The sequence below is a fragment of the Takifugu flavidus genome, chromosome 11 (assembly GCF_003711565.1).
Source record: "Takifugu flavidus isolate HTHZ2018 chromosome 11, ASM371156v2, whole genome shotgun sequence".
In the NCBI taxonomy this organism is placed as follows: domain Eukaryota; kingdom Metazoa; phylum Chordata; class Actinopteri; order Tetraodontiformes; family Tetraodontidae; genus Takifugu; species Takifugu flavidus.
The window spans coordinates 6,877,327-6,896,778 of NC_079530.1; the positions used below are offsets into that span (position 1 = coordinate 6,877,327).

At 43.2% G+C, this 19,452-nt stretch overlaps 1 protein-coding gene across 13 annotated transcripts in view; it reads left to right on the top strand.

Annotated features, from left to right (window-relative positions):
• The window catches only part of wdpcp (WD repeat containing planar cell polarity effector), a 43,340-nt gene that overhangs the window by 18,967 nt on the left and 4,921 nt on the right, over positions 1–19,452 (top strand). For 9 of the 13 annotated variants that reach the window (XR_008952659.1, XM_057047431.1, XM_057047426.1 and 6 more), the window contains 6 exons: positions 1,551–1,742; positions 5,825–6,428; positions 9,269–9,457; positions 9,591–9,714; positions 10,537–10,600; positions 16,163–16,262. Coding sequence is in view for 9 of the 13 variants with exons in the window: in XM_057047431.1 (XP_056903411.1) it covers positions 1,551–1,742; positions 5,825–6,428; positions 9,269–9,457; positions 9,591–9,714; positions 10,537–10,600; positions 16,163–16,262 (1,273 nt within the window). In the remaining 4 variants the exon portion in view is untranslated. Of the gene's footprint in view, positions 1–1,550; positions 1,743–5,824; positions 6,429–9,268; positions 9,458–9,590; positions 9,715–10,536; positions 10,601–16,162; positions 16,263–16,610; positions 18,336–19,452 lie in introns of those variants that run through there. The other 4 variants (XR_008952660.1, XR_008952662.1, XM_057047432.1 and 1 more) reach the window with 3 other exon arrangements.

The window sequence follows — 19,452 nt, forward strand, 5'->3', positions numbered from 1 at the left end:
AAAATCATTAATTCCAGCTAATGTTGTAAACCTCGCTAATGTCAACACATGGGCATAAACCCTATAACATATTACCGATACCTATCCTTGCTGAAACACCCATACATACATGTCTGCCTTCTCCAGTTGGCTAAGCTAGACCGAGGAAGTCAGGGGGGGTTAACTAATCCATCCCACAGAAAGTGGTTTGTGATAATTGCTGACCAGCAAACGCCAGCAGAAAACAGACTCAGAGGGGCAGGAACGGAAGGGACCGAGCATTAAGGGGCAGAGACTGTTATTAACCCCAGTGATTTTAAGGGATTTTTGACTTTACAATTTCAAGTCTGGCAGTGATCCCCCATTCAGCTTTTTAGAGAAAACCCTTTGTTCCCTTCATCATGAGATTTACTTTAATAATTTTAATGATCTTCTGTATTCGGTGTCCAAAACAAATACTCCCCAAAGAAGGAGAAAGAGGTAGACATGCACCACTGAACCTCAAATCTCTACTCATAAAGTACCACTCAGTTACTGCATGGTTCTTTGTTGAAACAAATTAGAAAGATTAATTGTGTCCCTGAATCATCAACTATTGTGATTTGAGGATGTATTTTTGTGGCCCTAGGTTTATTGTGGCCTGTATGTAAGGCCTGTATAATTATGGGGCTGTGTGTTGTAGCGAAAATCTATAAAATTGTGTCTCAATATATGTTTTACATCAGTAACTCCTCCTGCATGTGCGCACCCACCCTGCCCCGAGCACCACGAGAGCTCATTACAGTGCATCTCTTTGTTGTGGCCCATAGACCGTGGCAGACCTTCCCAAAAATATGCACATCACTAAAACAAAAAGCCTAACAGAACAAACACAGACACACATTAATAATGGAAAAATCAAAAACAGTCTCAGCCACTAACAAAAACAAGATGGGGGGGAAGGACGGGGCCGTAACGGCAGCACCAGAAATAATAACGTTCAGAGCCGTCAGGGGTTGCAACAGGTTAAAACAAACGTCTGAATCCCAAAATATCGTGGACAGTTCCCCTCATTCATTAGAAATGTTTCAGTTCTGCTTGTGCGCTGGCATCTGAGTCTGCTCTGCATTTGTCAAGGCTGATGCATATAAACAGGAACACAAGAGACTGGACACAAATGGAGACCTTTGAGAGAGAACATGCTTTTCAGTGATTTAATTTTTTTTTTTAAAAAGGGCATTAAGAAGACGAGGGTCAAACCTGAAGGCACCAGTGATCACAGACACAAGAAAACAAAATTAACAGAGGAATAACAACAGGCACGTTGGTGGTTGACCAGTGAATAGCACAGAAACTACAAGCTTAGGTAGACAAAAGGTCCCTTTCTTAAGCCTGAAGCTTTAACTTATTTTCCACACATAATAAACCAAATGCAGGGACATTTTGATTTGGGTGACTGGATGAAAAACCACACAGGAAACATATGAAATCTTGTGCATGTTGTGTGGAATATATGTGTTGGTATGTGGAATAATAATAACACTGTAAAAACCTGGAAACCCATGTGTGTGTCTGTCTGTCTCTCTGTCTAGGTGGTGTGTGTAGACCCAAGTGCGCAAGGACGGAGGCTATGCAGGCATGTAGACCTCAACCATCGGCAAGATATAGCAGTCTGCTGGTGGAGCCTGGCTGAGCCTGATGAGGAATTGTGGCCCTGGACTCACACAGATGTTCAAAGACGTAACCTAGTCCTGCTCAGCTGTTCCGCCACTGACGAGCTCAAGGTAAAATAAATCCATATTATTTTAAATAAGTCTATTAGGTTGAAAACAATTGACATGACTACGTGGTGTAGATCTATTAATGACACTTGCGCTTCTATGAATGAAACTTAATCACTGAAATGATTTGTGAGGTCTTGTTCATAATGTCTTGTTATAGAATGTACTTTATTTACACAGGCTCAGGATTTCTCTATCATATAGACACCTAGAGTGAGGAAACTGTAGCACAGAGCAACAATGCTGTGATTTTGAGACCCGTGTTGTCATGGATAGGATTGGAGATGGTGTGTTAGTCACCTCAAGGGTGGCACTGCTGCATAACACCTGCATGCATCACCAGATGAAATAACCAGCAGAGCTAAGCTGTGGTGTAGCATGAAGGAGAACGCCTACACATCCATGCACGGGCTTTGACACACAACCTCATAGCCTCAGGCAGAACCCTACCCGTGACCCGATTCTGTGTCAACACACAATTGTCCTTGTGCCAAAAGCAAATGGAAAACAAATTGCCAAACTGGGTTTAGCATTACTACCACTAACCCAGTATGCATATGCAAAACATTCATCACACCAAAGCGGGAAGTGTGGAAACAGGGGCATTACCAATTGCACGCGAGGGAAACAAATACACATGGGAGAGAATGAGGGAGCAGTGGGGGCTGAAGGGAGGGGAGCGCTTGAATATTGAGGAAAAAAAAGCTAAACAGATGCTCGCTGCTTTTTCCGCTTCTTGTTTTTGGAATGCTCTCCACATTTATCACACTCCTTCACCTAGTTTATTCTCTCCGCGCCCCCCCCCAACCTCCCCATGCTGTCTTCCTTCTCCTCCTTCCTTCCTCCACGCTTCAAGAACATTAAAGTCTCTTCATGGGGCTGCGCCATTGCGCTCTAATGAAAGCGTTTGTTGTCATTTTTCAGATGCGTGGTGTGAAATTAAGCGAGCAGTTTATGTAAGAGCCGTGGCGGGAATCAAACGCCAGGCACACATCGGGAGACGCCAGCTACTTCAATCACTTCAAGCTCATATATATGTTCCTTTTGTTCAGTTTGCTATCTGCAGCACTAAGCCAATTTTCTAGCCAGTCTCTCGGCATTTAAAAAAAGTCTGATTTCTTTCCCTATGTGGTCTTAATTCATATACCCCCCCCCCCCCCCCCATGCTGATAAGTGGAGCCACAGCACAGAGGGGGGTGGAGGGTAGAAAAGGTAGAAAAACATAGTTTTTTTTGCAGCCAGTTAATATTTTTAATTATCATGCCTTCATGCTTACCCCCATCCCCACCACCTAAAAAACACGCACACACCATTTCGTAGAATTTATTAATCCTAATGAAAACACCAGATAAACGGGCCCACGTGTTTGTTTGTCTATTTGCAAATGTACTTTAAGAAGGTGCGTATCCCATTATCTGTCACCAGTTTCTCTCCAGTTGTTTGATCTGTATTTTATGTGATGTCTGCTCCCCTTTAATTATCATATGTCGCATTCTAAACAAGAAAAGTCTTGATTGATCCGTAAATCACATCTGTTGTGCAAAAAGAGAACTTGTTTAAAAATGTTGGGCAAACTGCTTTAAAAGCCTGAAGGGTTAAATTTCCAACACTCCACCAGAATGAGGTCGAGAATTCAACCCAAACTCTTTTGGAAAAATTTAACAGGAGGAAACATTTGTTTCTTCCTTGTTACCAGCTACGGCCGAAAAAGTGTGTAGAATATTGCTGCTACTTGTTCATTTTCTCAATTTTGTGCCTAAACATTGACCCTAATTCACATAGCTAAAGCTTCCCTGTGCACCCCCAAACTCACTTCACCCTTCAACTCTCCTCCAAGTCCCTCTGTCTCTCTCACTCTCTGTCCGTCTTTCCCTGTCTTTCTCTGCTCCGTGAGCTGGAAAATTGGCTTCAAAAGGCCACTGCTGTGAACAAGGGCCAGCCACACAGTTGGGCCTGTCCGCTTTATCTTTCACGCCATGGAGTGGGGGGGTTCTGATGAGAGAGAGAGAGAGACAAGAAGAATGGAGAAGAATAGTTTTGACCAGTCACTGAAACCAATAACCAGGAGAAAGCTACTTACTCAAGGCCTCTCTTCTGCTGTCTGTCTCTGTCTTCTGCTCTCTTTGCATCCTTCTGACATGACTCCACCCTCTCTTCCGCTCCTCTCACTTCTGGGCTCATTATCTTTTGTCCACGTTTCTCCAAATCTCTCTCTTCCTTGTTTGTCTTTCCCAATCATTCCAGTGACGTGAAACTGAGGTTTCCGACACATGACAGTAGGAACCCTTCCTTCTTACCATCACTGTAAGAAGTGTTATGGACGGATGTATGGATGGGTGGAGGGACGGACAGGCGGAAAGCCATCATGGTGTCTCTAACATAATGGCTGCTTGTTGATCCATTTCATGCAGCATATCCAGTTTTCCTCTGAGCTCAATGTGACGCTGCACAAGGTTCCCAGTCCTCATAGGGTCACCTATCAGAGAAGACAGAGCTGATTCAGCTGCACCTCATCCTAGACAGTGCCACCATGGCACTTTAGCACAGCGGGCACTACAAACTGGGCATGAGATGAAAAGCCGGGAGGATAAGAGGTCTTGTGATTCCTGTGACAGCTTTCTGTAGGATGGGCTCAAAGGGACGGACCTGAAATATGTCTATGTGCATGTGTCAATTTGTCATTGCAGAACTCTATCCAGAGAACTGCACCCTCCCCAGGATGTCCTACGCTATACGTTTATTGAGACCCTCTTGCCTCCTGCCTTAAATAAACGCACAAGTACACATAGCACCCACCCCCTGGTGAACAGCAGGAGTTAGCTCCAGAGGATTATGGCTAGGGGAAAAAAGCTTTCAGGAGGACAGTCATCTGCCTCTCTCCTGCTATAGACCACGGGCAGGCAAAAAAACTCTTATTCTCCCCCTAAGTCCCTTTTTGGCAGTGCCTGCCAAAAAACTGGGCTGGGCAGCTTTGTGAAAGGAAGACAGGCAGGCTGCAGATCCTCCTTTCTGTCTGCATGGCAAAAAAAAAATGGGCTCATTTAGCCAAAGCTGCTATGGTCAATTCAGGGCTCTAACAGAGGCTCTGGTGAGGTGAAATTGTCTCTAGAAAGCTTATTTAGAGAGTGAAGAGCAGTTGGGCTGCTGTTTAGTACAGGATCCATCCACCTGCTCCTCCTGGTGCCTTATGGGTGATTTATTAACGGATGCGACTCGTGATGCGACCTGTCTCCAAGCTTAACAGGACCACTGTGCCCACTCCCACAACCTATAGTGTTGGTCTGACCACAGCTTTTATCATGTGTTCTGTTAATATCAGAAAAGTCTCGAGCCTAGTTTCCCCATTGGTGTTTTGGTCCTTTTAATAGGTTAAGAGAGGTGTTTGTTTACCGCTGCGTGCCAAGCATTAGCTCAGGGAAAGGATGTTGTTGACCTTGAGTTTAAATGGAGCTCTTATCATTAACTGTCTTGATTGACAGCCGGGTCTTTATGAGCAATGCTGAAGGCTCCTTGTTTTTTTTCACTTCTCCACGGTGTTTAGAGCTGTTACATTGACCAATTTGCCCAATTGAGTCAGGTTTTTTCTTTTTCTCTATTCATTTTTATTAAGGAAAAATAGTACCTTAGAACAATTTTTTTTGATTTCTTTCAGTGTCATTCATTCTTGTTAATAAAAGGAAATATATATTATAATAATGTTAAATATCAATATACTTAATATTAATATATGCTATATATTAATGTTAAATTAATACAAATGTTTTTCAACCGTGCCAGTCAGCATTCATCTTTTCATCTATATCAAATAAATGAATGAGTGGTTTTAAAATACCAAAACTCCAACAGTTAGAAACATCTAAATATAAACTTATTATAAATACATTTGCTACCTGTTCAGACGCAGTATTTCAACTTGCAAAAAGGAGACAGTTTTCCAAAGTTACGAGGCATTTCTCATGATGAGCAATATAAAGTGTTTTTAGAACTATGTAAGATGCGTTCTGCTTTTCTTTGGAGAGGATATATGCTTGCGTACACCAATTAAACACCTTTTGTAAACATTCATGATGTGTTCCTCCTTCCAGGTTCTGAGTTTCATCCGGACCGAAGGCAGTCCAATGGACTGTCGCTTTAGTCTTCTCCAGCCTTACCAGCTGCTAACAGTTGAACTACCTGCTGGAGACCAGGGACACAGAGAGGAGTTCTGGGTCGACACCTGTGTGTATGAATGTGGAAGAGATCGCCTGCATCGCCTGTCTGTGACACGTGTGCCTCTGCCATCCAACCCTGTCTCCTGCTCACGTCACCCCAGTGAAACTGCTCTTCTTCTGGGACTAAGTGACTCCTCCCTGATACTGTATGACCAACGACGGGGGGTCTCCCTCCCGGCTTCCTGCCCTGTGCTTCCCAAACTTGTTGCCTGGCACCCTGCTGGAGCCATGGTTCTGATTGGGGGTGGGCAGGGGGAGTTGATGTGCTTTGATGTGGGATTGGCACCTATTAACATGGCTCTGGTAGCAGAGGAGGTAGCTCCAGCTCCCATGCTAAGACTAATGGAGCACCTGCGTGGCTGTGAAGGCATAGGGAGACTCCAGTGGGGGACAGGCCCGGAAGGAGGTCCAGAGGGGACACAGATTCTGCTGCTAGTCTTTCATGGAGGACCACTTGCTGCTTTGAGATTCAGACTAGGTATGTAAATTAAGATTAAATTTGGTCTTTATTACATCGATGCACCCCATGTTTTGTCCGTACCTGAGCATAATTATTTTTTTATTTTGAGAATGTCACACTTTTTTCATTTTCTTATGTTGTGGTGTTTGCTATGGGCTTCCTGTTGGCCTCAATTGTCCAAGAACACAGTGCCTTCTGGCCCAAGTCACTCTGGCTGAGCTCCAGAGCTCCTGCGTGCAGAAGGGGGAAAAGTTGAGGAGGTCCACTCTACCAATTTGACCTTTTTGACCATAGTTCTAAGCATCATAATTGGAGGCAACCAGGCACGTCATCACTTGCCCCAATACCATCCCTATGATGAAGCATGGTGGGGGCAGCTTCATGCTGTGGGGTGTTTTACAGCTGGTGGAACAGGGAGGCTGGTCAGAGTAATCGGAGAAATCTGAATGTCCTTGATTACCCCAGCTGGAGCCCTGAATCCAACCAAAGCACGAAGGGGTCCTTACTTTAGATTTATGATTAATCCATCAACATGAAACTGGATGTCAATTTAAAGAGCTGAATATCATAATATTCAATCGTCGTGCACAACACAGTAACAGGCTGACACATTTTTCCTACCACCAGTCCTAATGAAGTCACTCCTCTCTTCAGAGAGTTGCTCTCTGTTCTGGATCTGACACCATGTTTGAACCCAACTGAGTAAATACGGCTGCTGAAGGGGTCGACCTCTTCACTGCTGAAGAAACTTAATTTGTTGACGGGCGGGAAGGTTAGCAAGAGTCACGCTCTCAGAGGTCATTCAATAATCACCCCAGGGCAAGGGCCCCCGGTGTATTGTGGGATGTATTTTTCCGATAAATCGTTTACAGTGGCTGCGCAGTCCCCAGAGGCCCCTAGATAAAGTTTGCCAATCAAATTTTTTTTTTTCTCAAGGAGCCACACACACTTACAGTCTCACACTCAGTCGCACCTACACACATTCAGTGTCTTTAATTGTGACTTTGGAAAGAAGATGTGACAGCGGCACGCAGCATTCTGCTGAAGTTTGAAAGCAGGAGTGTGGGGACGGATGAGGAAGGTAAAGATTTGGTGTGTGTGTACGTGTGTGTACGTGTGCGTGCGTGCGTGTGTGTGTGTGCGTGTGCTGGGAAAGGGGAGTGTGTCTTCCAACAATAGCTTCTCTTCCTCTGATCGTCTGCCAAGGTTTTGATGAAGAAAGTCACTGCACGTCTTTTCTCCGTGATAATTCTTACCCCCATCCACACATGTGTGTATTCTTTTATTTCTGCACACGCACACATTTATGCGCACACACTCCTAACTCGTTTGTTTGTTTGCTTTCGCAATTTCTCTGTATTGAGTTGTTTCATAAGGCCCGCTACATGACAGGAGGAAAGAGTTGGGAGGCGGCAAAGAAGAAAGACTTGGCTGAGCTCCAGGTCCCTTTTTTTCCCCATAGTAGGCAGCCCTCTCTGCCCCCCCCCCCCCCCCCCCCGCACACACACATACTCATCCTCCTGCTTCCACAGTTATCTCATCTGGGCACACGTTGGCCACGGCTGGGCCTGCACCGGTGCAGGCTGTGGAAGGGCAGACAAGGAAATACCCTGCGTGACATTTGAGGAAAATAGACATTTTTATACAGATGTTTAAAGAAGTGTTGCATAATTGGTTAGAATTAATTAATTAAATGGAAAGAGGAAAAAAAGAACAGAAGCTAGTGTGTCTTGCTTTTGGTTATGAACTAAAACATGTTTTAACTTGCTTGAGAAGCAATACTGTACTTGCAAATCTCTCATATTATTATGCAAAAGTAATAAGTCCTGCAAAGAAGACTGCTCAGAGCCCCTTTATGTTATTTTCTTGACTGTTTCCTCCTCATGCTAGTGTGGCACAGCATGTTCCTTGTGCTCAGTGTTTATTTGTGACTGACAGACTGCTCAAATATTGTAGAGGAGACAGGTCTGACAAAATTGACTTGTCCTGTTCACCACTAGGATCTGTTGTCTTTGCTCAGAGTTAGATTATAACAAGACGTCAACGCCCAAATGAAGGACCACAAACACACACCACACACACACACACACACACACACACACACACACACACACACACACACACTCACGGCTACACTTAGCTGATGTATTGGGTACATTAACCAACTCTTTAGGGAATTTGGGGGCTTGCTAATTGTCAGCTTGTCATTTTAATAGCTTAGACACACACACACACACACACACACACACACACTCTCTCTCTCTCTCGCTCTCTCACTTTTGCTCGTTAATTATCCTTGCACCATGGCATCTTGCCTGTAGACATTATAGCCACAATTTTCCACCTCGTTCTGTTTAAATTTCATGACCCAAGTACAAAACAAAATACAACACAAAGTGCGTATACTGTTGATATAAAGTATAATTGCTCCTCTGATTGTATGTAGTAGTAGTAGCAGCACACAAGCATAAAGCTTTTTGATTACCAGGAGCCAACAACCACAGTAACAAACAAATAATTTGGTCCAGTTATTCAGGTACAAACATACACATCAGTCAGGCCTCTCTCACAGTTTAAATGAGGCAGTTCCGAAGATCTCTGTCAGATTGTGTCTAACATGTGTACACAAAATAGATCTAACAGTGGTTTTTCAAAAATTACTTTAAACATATTTTGTAAGATTTGATGTTGGAAAAATATGTTTAAATATGTGCAACAAAAACCTTGAACATATGCAAAAACCATTTATGTAGAGATCTGCCTCATATACTTTTTTTTTTACAATATTTATACCCCACCTTTAAGGCACAGTTTGTCTTGGGTGTCATAGAAATAATTGTTTCATGTATTTGTGACAGGTGTTCTGAGTGGGGGCCACATAGGTCATGGAGAGCTGCTGCAGCAGCGACTGCGTTGCAGCCAGATCCAGGAGGCACTCGGCATCCTGGAGGCCATGGACTGGAGCAGCATGGGAGGCGAGTGCTTCAGGGGCCTGAGCTTCATCGCCAACCACCTGCTAAGGCTAGAGCTGAACGCAGAGAGAGAGGGTGAATATTGAGGTTTTTTTTTTGCAGTTTTCTAGTTATACGTCATTTGACTCAGTTGGAAATTACTCATAATTTACTAAAACCGTATATGTTGGATGTTTCTATTTATTTTGTCTTTCTCTGCTGACCATAGCCCTGCTGGAAGCAGTTCTGGGTGTGTTTTATGCCCCAGCTGCTCCTCTCTCTGAGCTGGTGATTCTTCATTACGGGGAGCCGGTCAGCAAGTATGCGCGCCGCTTTTTTCACCACCTCCTCAGGTACCTCCACCTACTCTATAACCGACTGTACTTGTCAAGACTGTAAAATGGCATCTGAAAAAGCTTTGGACAAAAGTTATTTGACGTTCACTGTAGCTATTTTAAAAGTTCTGTAATGGAAATCAGGTTTAAATGTATTTACAAATACACTGCTACTGCCACCACCACCTTTGAGTCATTCATGAGGTAAAGCACCTCACATGCACCTGTTTGGACTTTTGTTTCATTTTCCCTTTTACCATGAGAGCCCTTTGAAATGCCTGTTTGACTGAAATAGACCCTGTTGTTCCCACACACTGCTGCGACTGCTCTCCATCCTGCAATTACCTCCCGTTTGCTCTCCCTTTTCTTTCTGTTCCTCTGCAGCAGAGCAGGAGCACTGTTTGGCATCACTCCTTCTCTCCTCTCTTATCACCTACCTGCATTCTTTTTCTCTCATTCAACATCAAATGAAGGAACCCCCCCCCCCTCCCGCCATCCCTCCATACACACACCTCGTCTCTCTGCTGGTGTTTGTTTGTTTCATGTTGGCTCCAGACGGAGGAAAGTTGAGATGTTTCTGTACTGGGAGATACAAGACTCGCTCCCAGCTTTAATTCTGGATAATAGGAAAACGACTGACTGCCCTCTGTTCAATTATTGACAGCTTTGTATGCAGAGGTGTCTGCAGATGTGTGGGTATAATTCTGTACGCACACTAGAAGAAGGAATAAACCAATAAAACAGACCTTTGTGTACATATTTTTCTCTGGTTTGTGACTGTTTTATTTTTGTGGGGGTTTTTTTTGGTTTGCTGTTTAATGATCTGCACCTTCTTTGCAGATACCAACGTTTTGAGAAGGCCTTCCTCCTCGCTGTAGATTTAGAAGACAGAGATTTATTCATGGTGAGTTGTAAAAGAAGATCATAAAATTGCTTTTTGGTTAGATTAGTTCCATTAGTGCGAATCAGTGTTGGGCCTTTTTTAAACTATTAATAATAATAGATTTTCACTTAAATATCCATTATTGCATCAAAAAAGTGAAGAGTTGGAGTTGGTAGTCAGCTCAGACCAGTCAGTGGGATGTGGCATTTCTTCCAGGAAACGATACTCTTAACTTGGTAAACCTCAGACGCATATGTATATTCATGTAGAACTTTTAAATCCGTACCACGTCAATCAAACTACAGTCTCACTTCTTGATCATTTGGAATGCAGTTTTCAAATATGCCTCGATCTTTTTTATATATATATTGGCAGACTGGACAGTACAGTGAATCCATTAACACAATGTATATTTTGTAAATATTAATCATATTCTCAAAGAGAAGCACCCGGTGATGTACTCACATATCATGTGCACATATGTGTGCTTGGAAGATGCATGTCAGAAAGCAGGTGTGATCTCAAAACGGGCCTCTCTCTCTTCACAACCTTCATGGCATCAGCTTTCTCCTCTTCTTCACTCTAACTCACTTTTCTCTCCACTCGCACTGAAATGCTCTTCTATGTATTTGACCCCCTTTCTCACAGGGCCCCCTTTGCGCCATGCTTCACCAACACCTTAAACATAACACACACGCACACACACACACACACACACACACACACACACACATATACTCTTCTCTCGCTCCCTCAATCACACCGATAGCACTGGTTCCAATTACCTCCCCACTAAGTAGTGCTGCTGGGAAGCCGAATTGAAAAGGTGGAGTCAAGCCTGTGGACCTTGAAAGAGCGCAAAGGAGGTGTGGGGGGGAAGGGGGAGTCGGGGCATTGAGGGGAGGAGGTAGTGGTGTAGATGGAAAGCTATAGGAGAAGGAAAAATTGGTAACTGAGAAAGAAAAAAGGGTCTTAACCTGGCTCTTTGGAGTTGTGGAGAGATGAATAAGAGAAGCAGATGATGAGTACAGAGATGCAGGTGGATGGAATCATATTTTTCCAGCTTTGAGCTGACTGTGATGATGGATTCTACCACATTAGGAAAAATCAGCCTGGGAAAAGTCAACTGAGCTGCCCACATGTCAAAAAACGCTGTGGCTACAGCATTAAACACAGTTGTATGCCTTCTGTTATGAGGAACATTATACTTCAGTCACATCAGTACAAAGAATGGAATGCCAACTAAAGAATTATTGGATTCTTTATTCATATACCAATGATGTAAATACGGGGTTTCCCTTTACATAATCCTACAATGTTTCAGCAGGACCCAAGCCTGCTTTCGACCTAAGATAAATTAACCTTTATGGCAAAAGTAAATGCAACTAAATAAGTAAAACTTCACCTACCCTGAAGAAGAGCATCCTTTTAAATGATCGGTCATTTAAGTACAAAGAATGGTTGCGTCACATTTTTCTTTTACACTAAAGATTTCATGTACAAATCCTCAAATTGATGGTTGCGCAATACTATGTAGTGTAAATAATCCCCATTTTGAGACTCTGTAAAGGAACGAAGGCTCCTTCACAGTGAATGACAGAAATCATTTGGATCACTGCAACGTAAAGTGTTTGATCCTAAAGCATGATTGTGTGAAGTTGGTTCGATGCGGTTCAGTGGCTCTTCAAAGCACTCGACTAAAAGGCTTCAATACACCGGCCCTTTCAGCTGTTTGAACATCCCGTAACTCAAATACTGCATTTCAGAGACTGCTGATATTTTTGATTTTCTGGTTTAACCAAGCATGACCCAATCCCATCTCTTTTATATGATTGTGTTTAATTTGATTTCTGTTTTAGTTTTATAATACTGGTGGAAGAAAAAGGCAGGAAAGTTGCCACAACAGATAGTTTGAAAAGTTTACAAGATTTTTTCCTGTCCTACATCCTGTTTTAGCAGATAATTATGGAAGGTTTTACTAGATTTGTAACATGTTAACACCTTGAATGAGCATTTTTGAAGCACTTTGTTTTGCATCGGTGACCAAGAGAGCAGCAACTCATCTGAAAAGAGTGACAGAAAGAAAGAAAGAAAGAAAGAGGACACTGACATTTCACCTCTCGCTCTGTCCTTTGCTCTAATTAGGCTGTGTTGTTGCTTTAACCTACCGGTCAGCTGATTGAGTCAAGGTAGGTGGGGTTAATGAGGGCAACTCCGACTTTCCCTGAACGCTTTCTAATTTCCAAACAACCCCTCAAAGAACTGAATAATGCACTGTCAACTTGATAAAATGGACATACCGAGACACCTATAGATAACATGTGCACCCTCACCTCCTCTGGAAATGCCCAGCATGATATACCCCTTCTATCACCAGAACCACATGCTTTCAAGCCCCATTGTTTCCAGCAACAATAGAGTCTCTCCAAGCCCCCCCCCCCTTTTTTTTTTAGAAAAAAGAAACCTTTTGTTAGAATGAAACACTTTAGTGTTGGGGTAAATTGATGGGGAGGAGGAACTGGCTGCGGTGGTGGGGGGGTTATGTAAGGGCAGCGGTAGGGGTTTACCAACTCGTTTGCATTGATAAGTCTCTATAAACGACATTGTTCTGGATCTCTATTAATTAGACTTTGATAATGAGGTTATAATGTAATCAATTAGGTCAAGCTGATGTCAATTTTTTTCTACACCTCCCTTTCCTTTTTTTCTTGTATTCTTCCTCAGCAGTTGCCCCTTGATGTGGCTCGTTAATTAAATCAAATTATGCGATAGTCCAATCTGACGCCAGCTCTTTTGTTCCCAAATGAGGGGTTGTACTGTTTCTTGTTAGATACGCTAGCTGTAAAGAAACCCTGTAGGGTTCTCCTCCTATCTTCCCCCCCTATCTGACACTGGGACTGGTGGAGGAGGAGGAGGAGGAGGAGGTATTCCACGTCTTGGGCAATAAGCTCATTGTTGTTGCTCAAATTAGTAATTAGCATTATTGGAACATTAAGTCCTTAACACCTATCTGATAGAAGTGTTAGTCAAACACAACACTTGTGGATAACAGGTGTATCAGGGAAAATGTCGGCGCGATCTTGCCTAAGGATTATGTTAATTACACAGTACGTATTTTCAGATTTAATCATGTGGATTTGCGTCCACTCTTCTTGGTAGGATCAAATTAATGTTTGTAGCTATATTTTGTCATCTTTATTAACGTTTTGTCTGCTTTGGCATTCCCAGTGTGGATTGTGTCTCTTTCATCCCACTTTCTGTGTATAAGGAAGAGAAACTGGTGATGTACCTTTCCTGTGTTGCAACAGAACAGAATGTATTGATCAGTTATTCTGTGGTCACATAACACCCTTAAAGAACAGGTGTTTACATGTGTACTTCCTATTTGACAGTGACTCGCAGACTGCGCAAACACGCAGGCATTGATCAGTAAATTCATCTATTAATGTCTCTTAATGTGGATGATGCTGTTTGCCATCTGACCTAATCCCTGATTATTGGAGGCGACCCACAGATTGGTCAATAATGGGCTTTTTTTATCCACCGCACCCCTCCCTTACCTTCTTCTCCTAAAATGGCCCACTAAAATGTCCCTCTTTATCAGGCATTGCAACCCTTAAAGCCCTTATATAAATAAGATTAGTGTCGTGTTTGAGTGTCAGGGAATAAGAGGTGTAATATCTGATGGTTTTATATGCAGTATTATTGTTATCCCTTCTTAGTGGAGCTGATAGTCCTCTCTCTCTCTCTCTCTCTCCTCTCTCTCTCTCTCTCTCTCTATCTCTCTCTCTCTCTCTCTCTCTCTCTCTCTCTCTCTCTCTCTCTCTCTCTGTGCTCTTAGTTTGTTCTTCTTCCCTTATTTCCTTTTTTATATGCTTTCTCTGGGTCCCTGTCTCCAGATTTAGACTTTATTATGAAAAGCTAAGCTGAAATAAAACACGGCAGTATCAAATGTTCATATTGTTCTTCTCTCTCTCTCTCTCTGTCATTCTCTCTCGCTCATTCTCTCTCTCTGCTCTGTCTCAAATAAAAGCCCTTGCTGTGAACATATCTTCCTCACGTCTTTTGTGCTTTCTTCATCATCTCACACACACTGTCAGTTCAGTGTAATACCTCCGATTCTGCTCGCCTGTTTTAATCTTCTGCTGCTCTGTTTGTTATCAATTAGGAAGCCTCACTCATATCTAATTGAGGGGCCGTGTCCTTGTTCACAGCAGCTGAATTAGCCTCCACAGTCCTGGGAGCCGATTTAGGATCTTTTGAGGCCATTTTGTTGTCAGCCATTTTCACATTTCCTCCCTACTCCTTTCCACAGAGGGCAGCCACCACACTATAATTACCCAATCTGTTCCCATTCATACTCTTCAATTTCAGCACCCCTCTCTCATTCTCTTTACTCCCCCTCTTTCCCTGCCAAAATCCCCTCTGCTTGCCACCTCTTTTGGAAACCAACACCCCCCTCTTTTTTTACTCTAGGGGTACAAAAGCTGAGTTACAATATGGGGGTATTAGGACCGGGTGAAGTCTCAGCTGGGGACTGCCTTTAGACAGCTGAGGGTTATCCATAGTGAGCCTGAGTCATGGCACTGATGTCCTGTGATGTCGCTGAGGCGGAAGACTCTCCTTAACACCGTGTCCCCTTTGATGGGCCCTCAGGCCCCGCACTTGCTCTCAGGAATTGCAGAGACCTCATGCAGCCCCTTGTTGGGTGCCAGGATGAGAGAGAGCGATTCACTTTCTGTTCACTCGGTTAAAGCCTGGTCAGAATGTTTTTCAGTCTTTCCCAAATGTATTTTCATCTGCTCCCAAAATGTGGGCTTTATTCTCGCCACGGTTACTTTTAAATTATCTCTATTATGGCAATACTGGGGGGGGGGGGGGTTAAAGACAATGACGTCAGCAGCTTGTTGATTGTTTTGCATGTACATTTTTCATATCTATCAGGGGTAAAATGTATGATGGTTGGTCTTTATTAGAAGGGTTTCAGACATTTGTGTTTAGTCCTGAACAAGTCATTTAAAATTACTGAAGTAAACCGACTGACCTTTTTTTGTAGGCAGTGTAGTTATTTACAGGCAGCATTCCAAAGTTGAGCATTAAGTCAGTCACACTTGGACATCATTTAGCAGCGTTATCTGTTTTCCTGGCTCTATAACGGGGGTCTACAGAGAGGACACGCTGTTTCCAGGCTGATAGAGTGATGGGCTCGGCTGGATACGTTTCTCCAAAAAGGGAGAATACCGGCGTTTCTGAAAGGTGAACAGTCCGACCCCTCCTCTGCCACTTTTCAAATGTGACAGATAACATCCCTCCTGGTTCAAAACCGGAGAGATGAGGGCGTGTGTGCGGAGGCGGGGGCTTGATTTCAAAGTTTTTGGAGGAAACGGCATTTCATTCAAACGGTGCTCTTTCTGATGTTTTGCTTCAAACGGCTCCTTTTTCCTGTCATTTCATCTGTTTCTTCCTTCTCCCGCCAAAATACCCCAGCTCACCCCCGTCTAAAAAAACCCCTATTGTCATCGAAGCCTAGATTCATTTTAGATTAACGTTAACGTTTCTTTCTTTCTTGCATTACCTTCAAAGGACCTCCATTATGTTGCCGGCGATAAGGGCGAGGTGGTGTTAGCGGATGTGGCCAAGAGGAAAGCTAATGAAATCGAAGCCCGGGCCATCACAGGCAGCGGTAAGAAAATAATCATAATGTCTAACCAAAAAAAAGACACCAGATGTGACCGGTTATTTCTCCTCACATCTGAAATGGAAGGTGGGATCCCGATAACCTCCAGCACACGTTTCCTGACATCTAAACTGAGGTTTTTTCCTCAGGCTCTCACCTCGCTCTCTTTAATAACACAAAGAGGAATTAAATCAGAACATGTCTGCCAGAGTAATATTCATGTAAAATTTACATGTGTTTCAAAGATGATGTCATCCTCGGTAATGATAAAGGTCTTTTAATGCGGCCGTGTAAAATTAGTCAGAAAATGCAAAGAAAGTCAGCGAAGCCCCCTTTTTTTTGTCGTTACTTCAGGCGGTGCTGCTGCCCTTTCACAAACACTCCTGAAAGCACATACCAGAGGGGATCAAGCTGAGTTCCTGATTACACACACACAGAAACACACACACTCACACACACAATTCCTCATGGAGGCTTCAAAGGCCAACGGGTGAGCAGAAAACATTCAAATTTGTGAGGGAACTAGATGAACATGTCTGATGAGTCCTTCATTGGTACTTAAAGCCTTAAAGCACACCAGAAGGCAATGCGGTACGTGTGTGTGTGATTGCATACAACTAAATGAGGCAAGAGGGGTATTTAACTCCACTGTAAGGTCACGCCCTGCAGGCTGAGCGTCTGTGTGTTTGTCTGTGAATAAAAATGAGCGTTTGTGTGACTGTGAGGTCTGTTTGTACGCTGTTTTATTTCTAATGTGATGCCAAACACGCTCACTTCTCTTCATAAGCTTCTTAATCATGTCCTCCATGATTTTCACCTCCATTACCTGCAGCCTGTCCTATCCTTGGACAGCAGCTCTGCAGCGAATGAGGGGAAGAGGGACAGAATAGAGCAGTGAGGGACGGAGTGATGACAGCAGCAAGAGGGAAGAAAGAACAAAGGGAAGGAAAGCTAAAAGGGGCGTGGACCCCAAAAAGTGAAGATTGAAGGTGTATTATGGCATGCTAGAGTAAGGTAAATTAAACAAGGCACTATGCTGGGGCAGAAAAAGCTCCCACCACTGCCTTCCCAACCAAATTAGCACATTAACATATCATAGTCACCAAAAGCTTCCAGTAAACCAACAAATCTTAATCTGAAATGAAGACTGAAAATGAAATGTTTGGAGGCATAAGTAGACTATTGCTGGTTTAACAGGTTTATGGTCTGTTTATTCAAAAGTAAAAAATTCACAATACTGCTAAGCTAACATTGATTTACCTACACTTTGTTGTTAATATCATCAAGTTCTTTATATTGTAATAGTCAACAGGTCAACACACGTAACAAACATTACACAGTAGAGTGCTGCATGTGTGTGTCGTCCGTTGTGTGTCAGTGCTGAAGCACAAGAACAGACCGTATAAAAGACGGGTCATAAATATTAAGTGTGTCCCTTCAAGCAAAGGGCTCCGGTGAACCAACGTCTCACTTTACACACAAACACATAGGCAGCCTTTGGCAAAGACATTGCGCAACAGTTGGATGAGGAGCACACTTACATTAACGGTACTTTACTTAAATTTTAAGGCTATGCTGTACCTTCTCCACTGTACCATACATTGTGTAAACTCCTCTTGAACTTGTCCAAACACTTTCCGAACTGTCTCTCCCCACAGCGTCACAGCCTGTCACATTCTCCTCACCCACACATTTAAACAACAGACGGCAATTAGCCGCCACGGTACACGTTCCATGCACATTAACCGGCATCATACACGCTACATTAGAACAAGAACCTTAGAGTCATTTTATCAGATTGCTCCTGATTAAATCGTCTCCCTCCACATTAACACAAACCTGGTGGTTAGAACATGTGACTCCAAGTTAATCTCCTGCTTGAATCCGCTTAGAAATGTGTTGGTTTTGCTCTCTTGCTCACACATTACAGTTCATAACCCGGCAACTCCTCCAAGGCATCCATGTTTGTGTAAATATGTTTACCTTATGTTTGCCGTTGGGTGTGGCTTACTGTGAAGTCGGGTTATGCTGACTTCACAGTTAGCCAACTATTTGTAATAAACAGTTGTTAAACAGAAATTGGAAACTGTCTGTTTTTTTTTGTATGTGAATCTTGTTTTCCCTACAGCAAACAGCAAACTGAGGCGGCACATCCTGCCGTTTTCCTGTACAAACAGTAAATTACCACACACAGTTGATCTTTTTGGGCGCCTGCAAATACACACATTTGGAGCACAGTTACACAGGTGAACGCGAGCAGCCTTCACCTGTTACACCGATTGTGGCCATTAGAATTTGGATGATTTCACACAAATCCTAGAAAAGACTTGAACACTCGAAAAGAAGAACTCATCTTCTTGAGATGAGTTCTTTCCTCTTGTGTCCTACAACATGACTCAATACGTGATGTGTACTGGATCTTTTTTTCTATATAGCGGTCTGTTAGCGGTGCACTAGCATCAGCCCTGGACTTGAACATGGTTCCATACACACGTTATTTACATCCCTTATAAACCCCGTTGAAGAGATTCTGCCTGCGCTTGTGTGCATAAACATACAATAGCGGATGCACATTTTCAGCTTAGAAATGGTCTCTTTTATACCGGCATTGGAAAATCGCTCATAGCCGACTGGCTGACAAGTGTGTTGATGTGGATAGATACGGCATTGTGAGAACAAGTGCGCGGGAAGGCCTCTTTCTTTTTCCCTCTATCTCTTTTCTGTGCAGTAGCATTCTGCCAAGGGGAGATGCCAGGTTGTTTGCCTGATCGTTCTGTCTCCCCCTCACAAATGCTGATGTGACTGCAGGGCCTTTGAATGGGCAACGAGACAAGAGCTTTATCTGAAGATCCAGTTCTCCACCTCCTCTCTCCGCTTTCTCAGTCGTTACGCTAAAAGCCGGTTAGCTGCAGTGTGTGTTAAAGGAAATCTGTCTGTTTCTGCTCCCCCCTCAGCTCTTTTGATTCACACAACCTCCAGTAGCGTTCGACTTCTTGTTTCAATTCAGAAACTTTACGAGCATGTCGTGTTCAAGCCTACACTTTAGTTCATGCAGTTGTTAATGGATTATTCAATCAGAACAACATGCTAAAGAGCCAAACTGCTAAACACTGCCAGCCAACATTTAGATCTCAAGAGATTTTTCTTGTTTTTTTTTTGTTGCCAGTTTCAAAGAGCTGAATTTAAATTTGAAAAC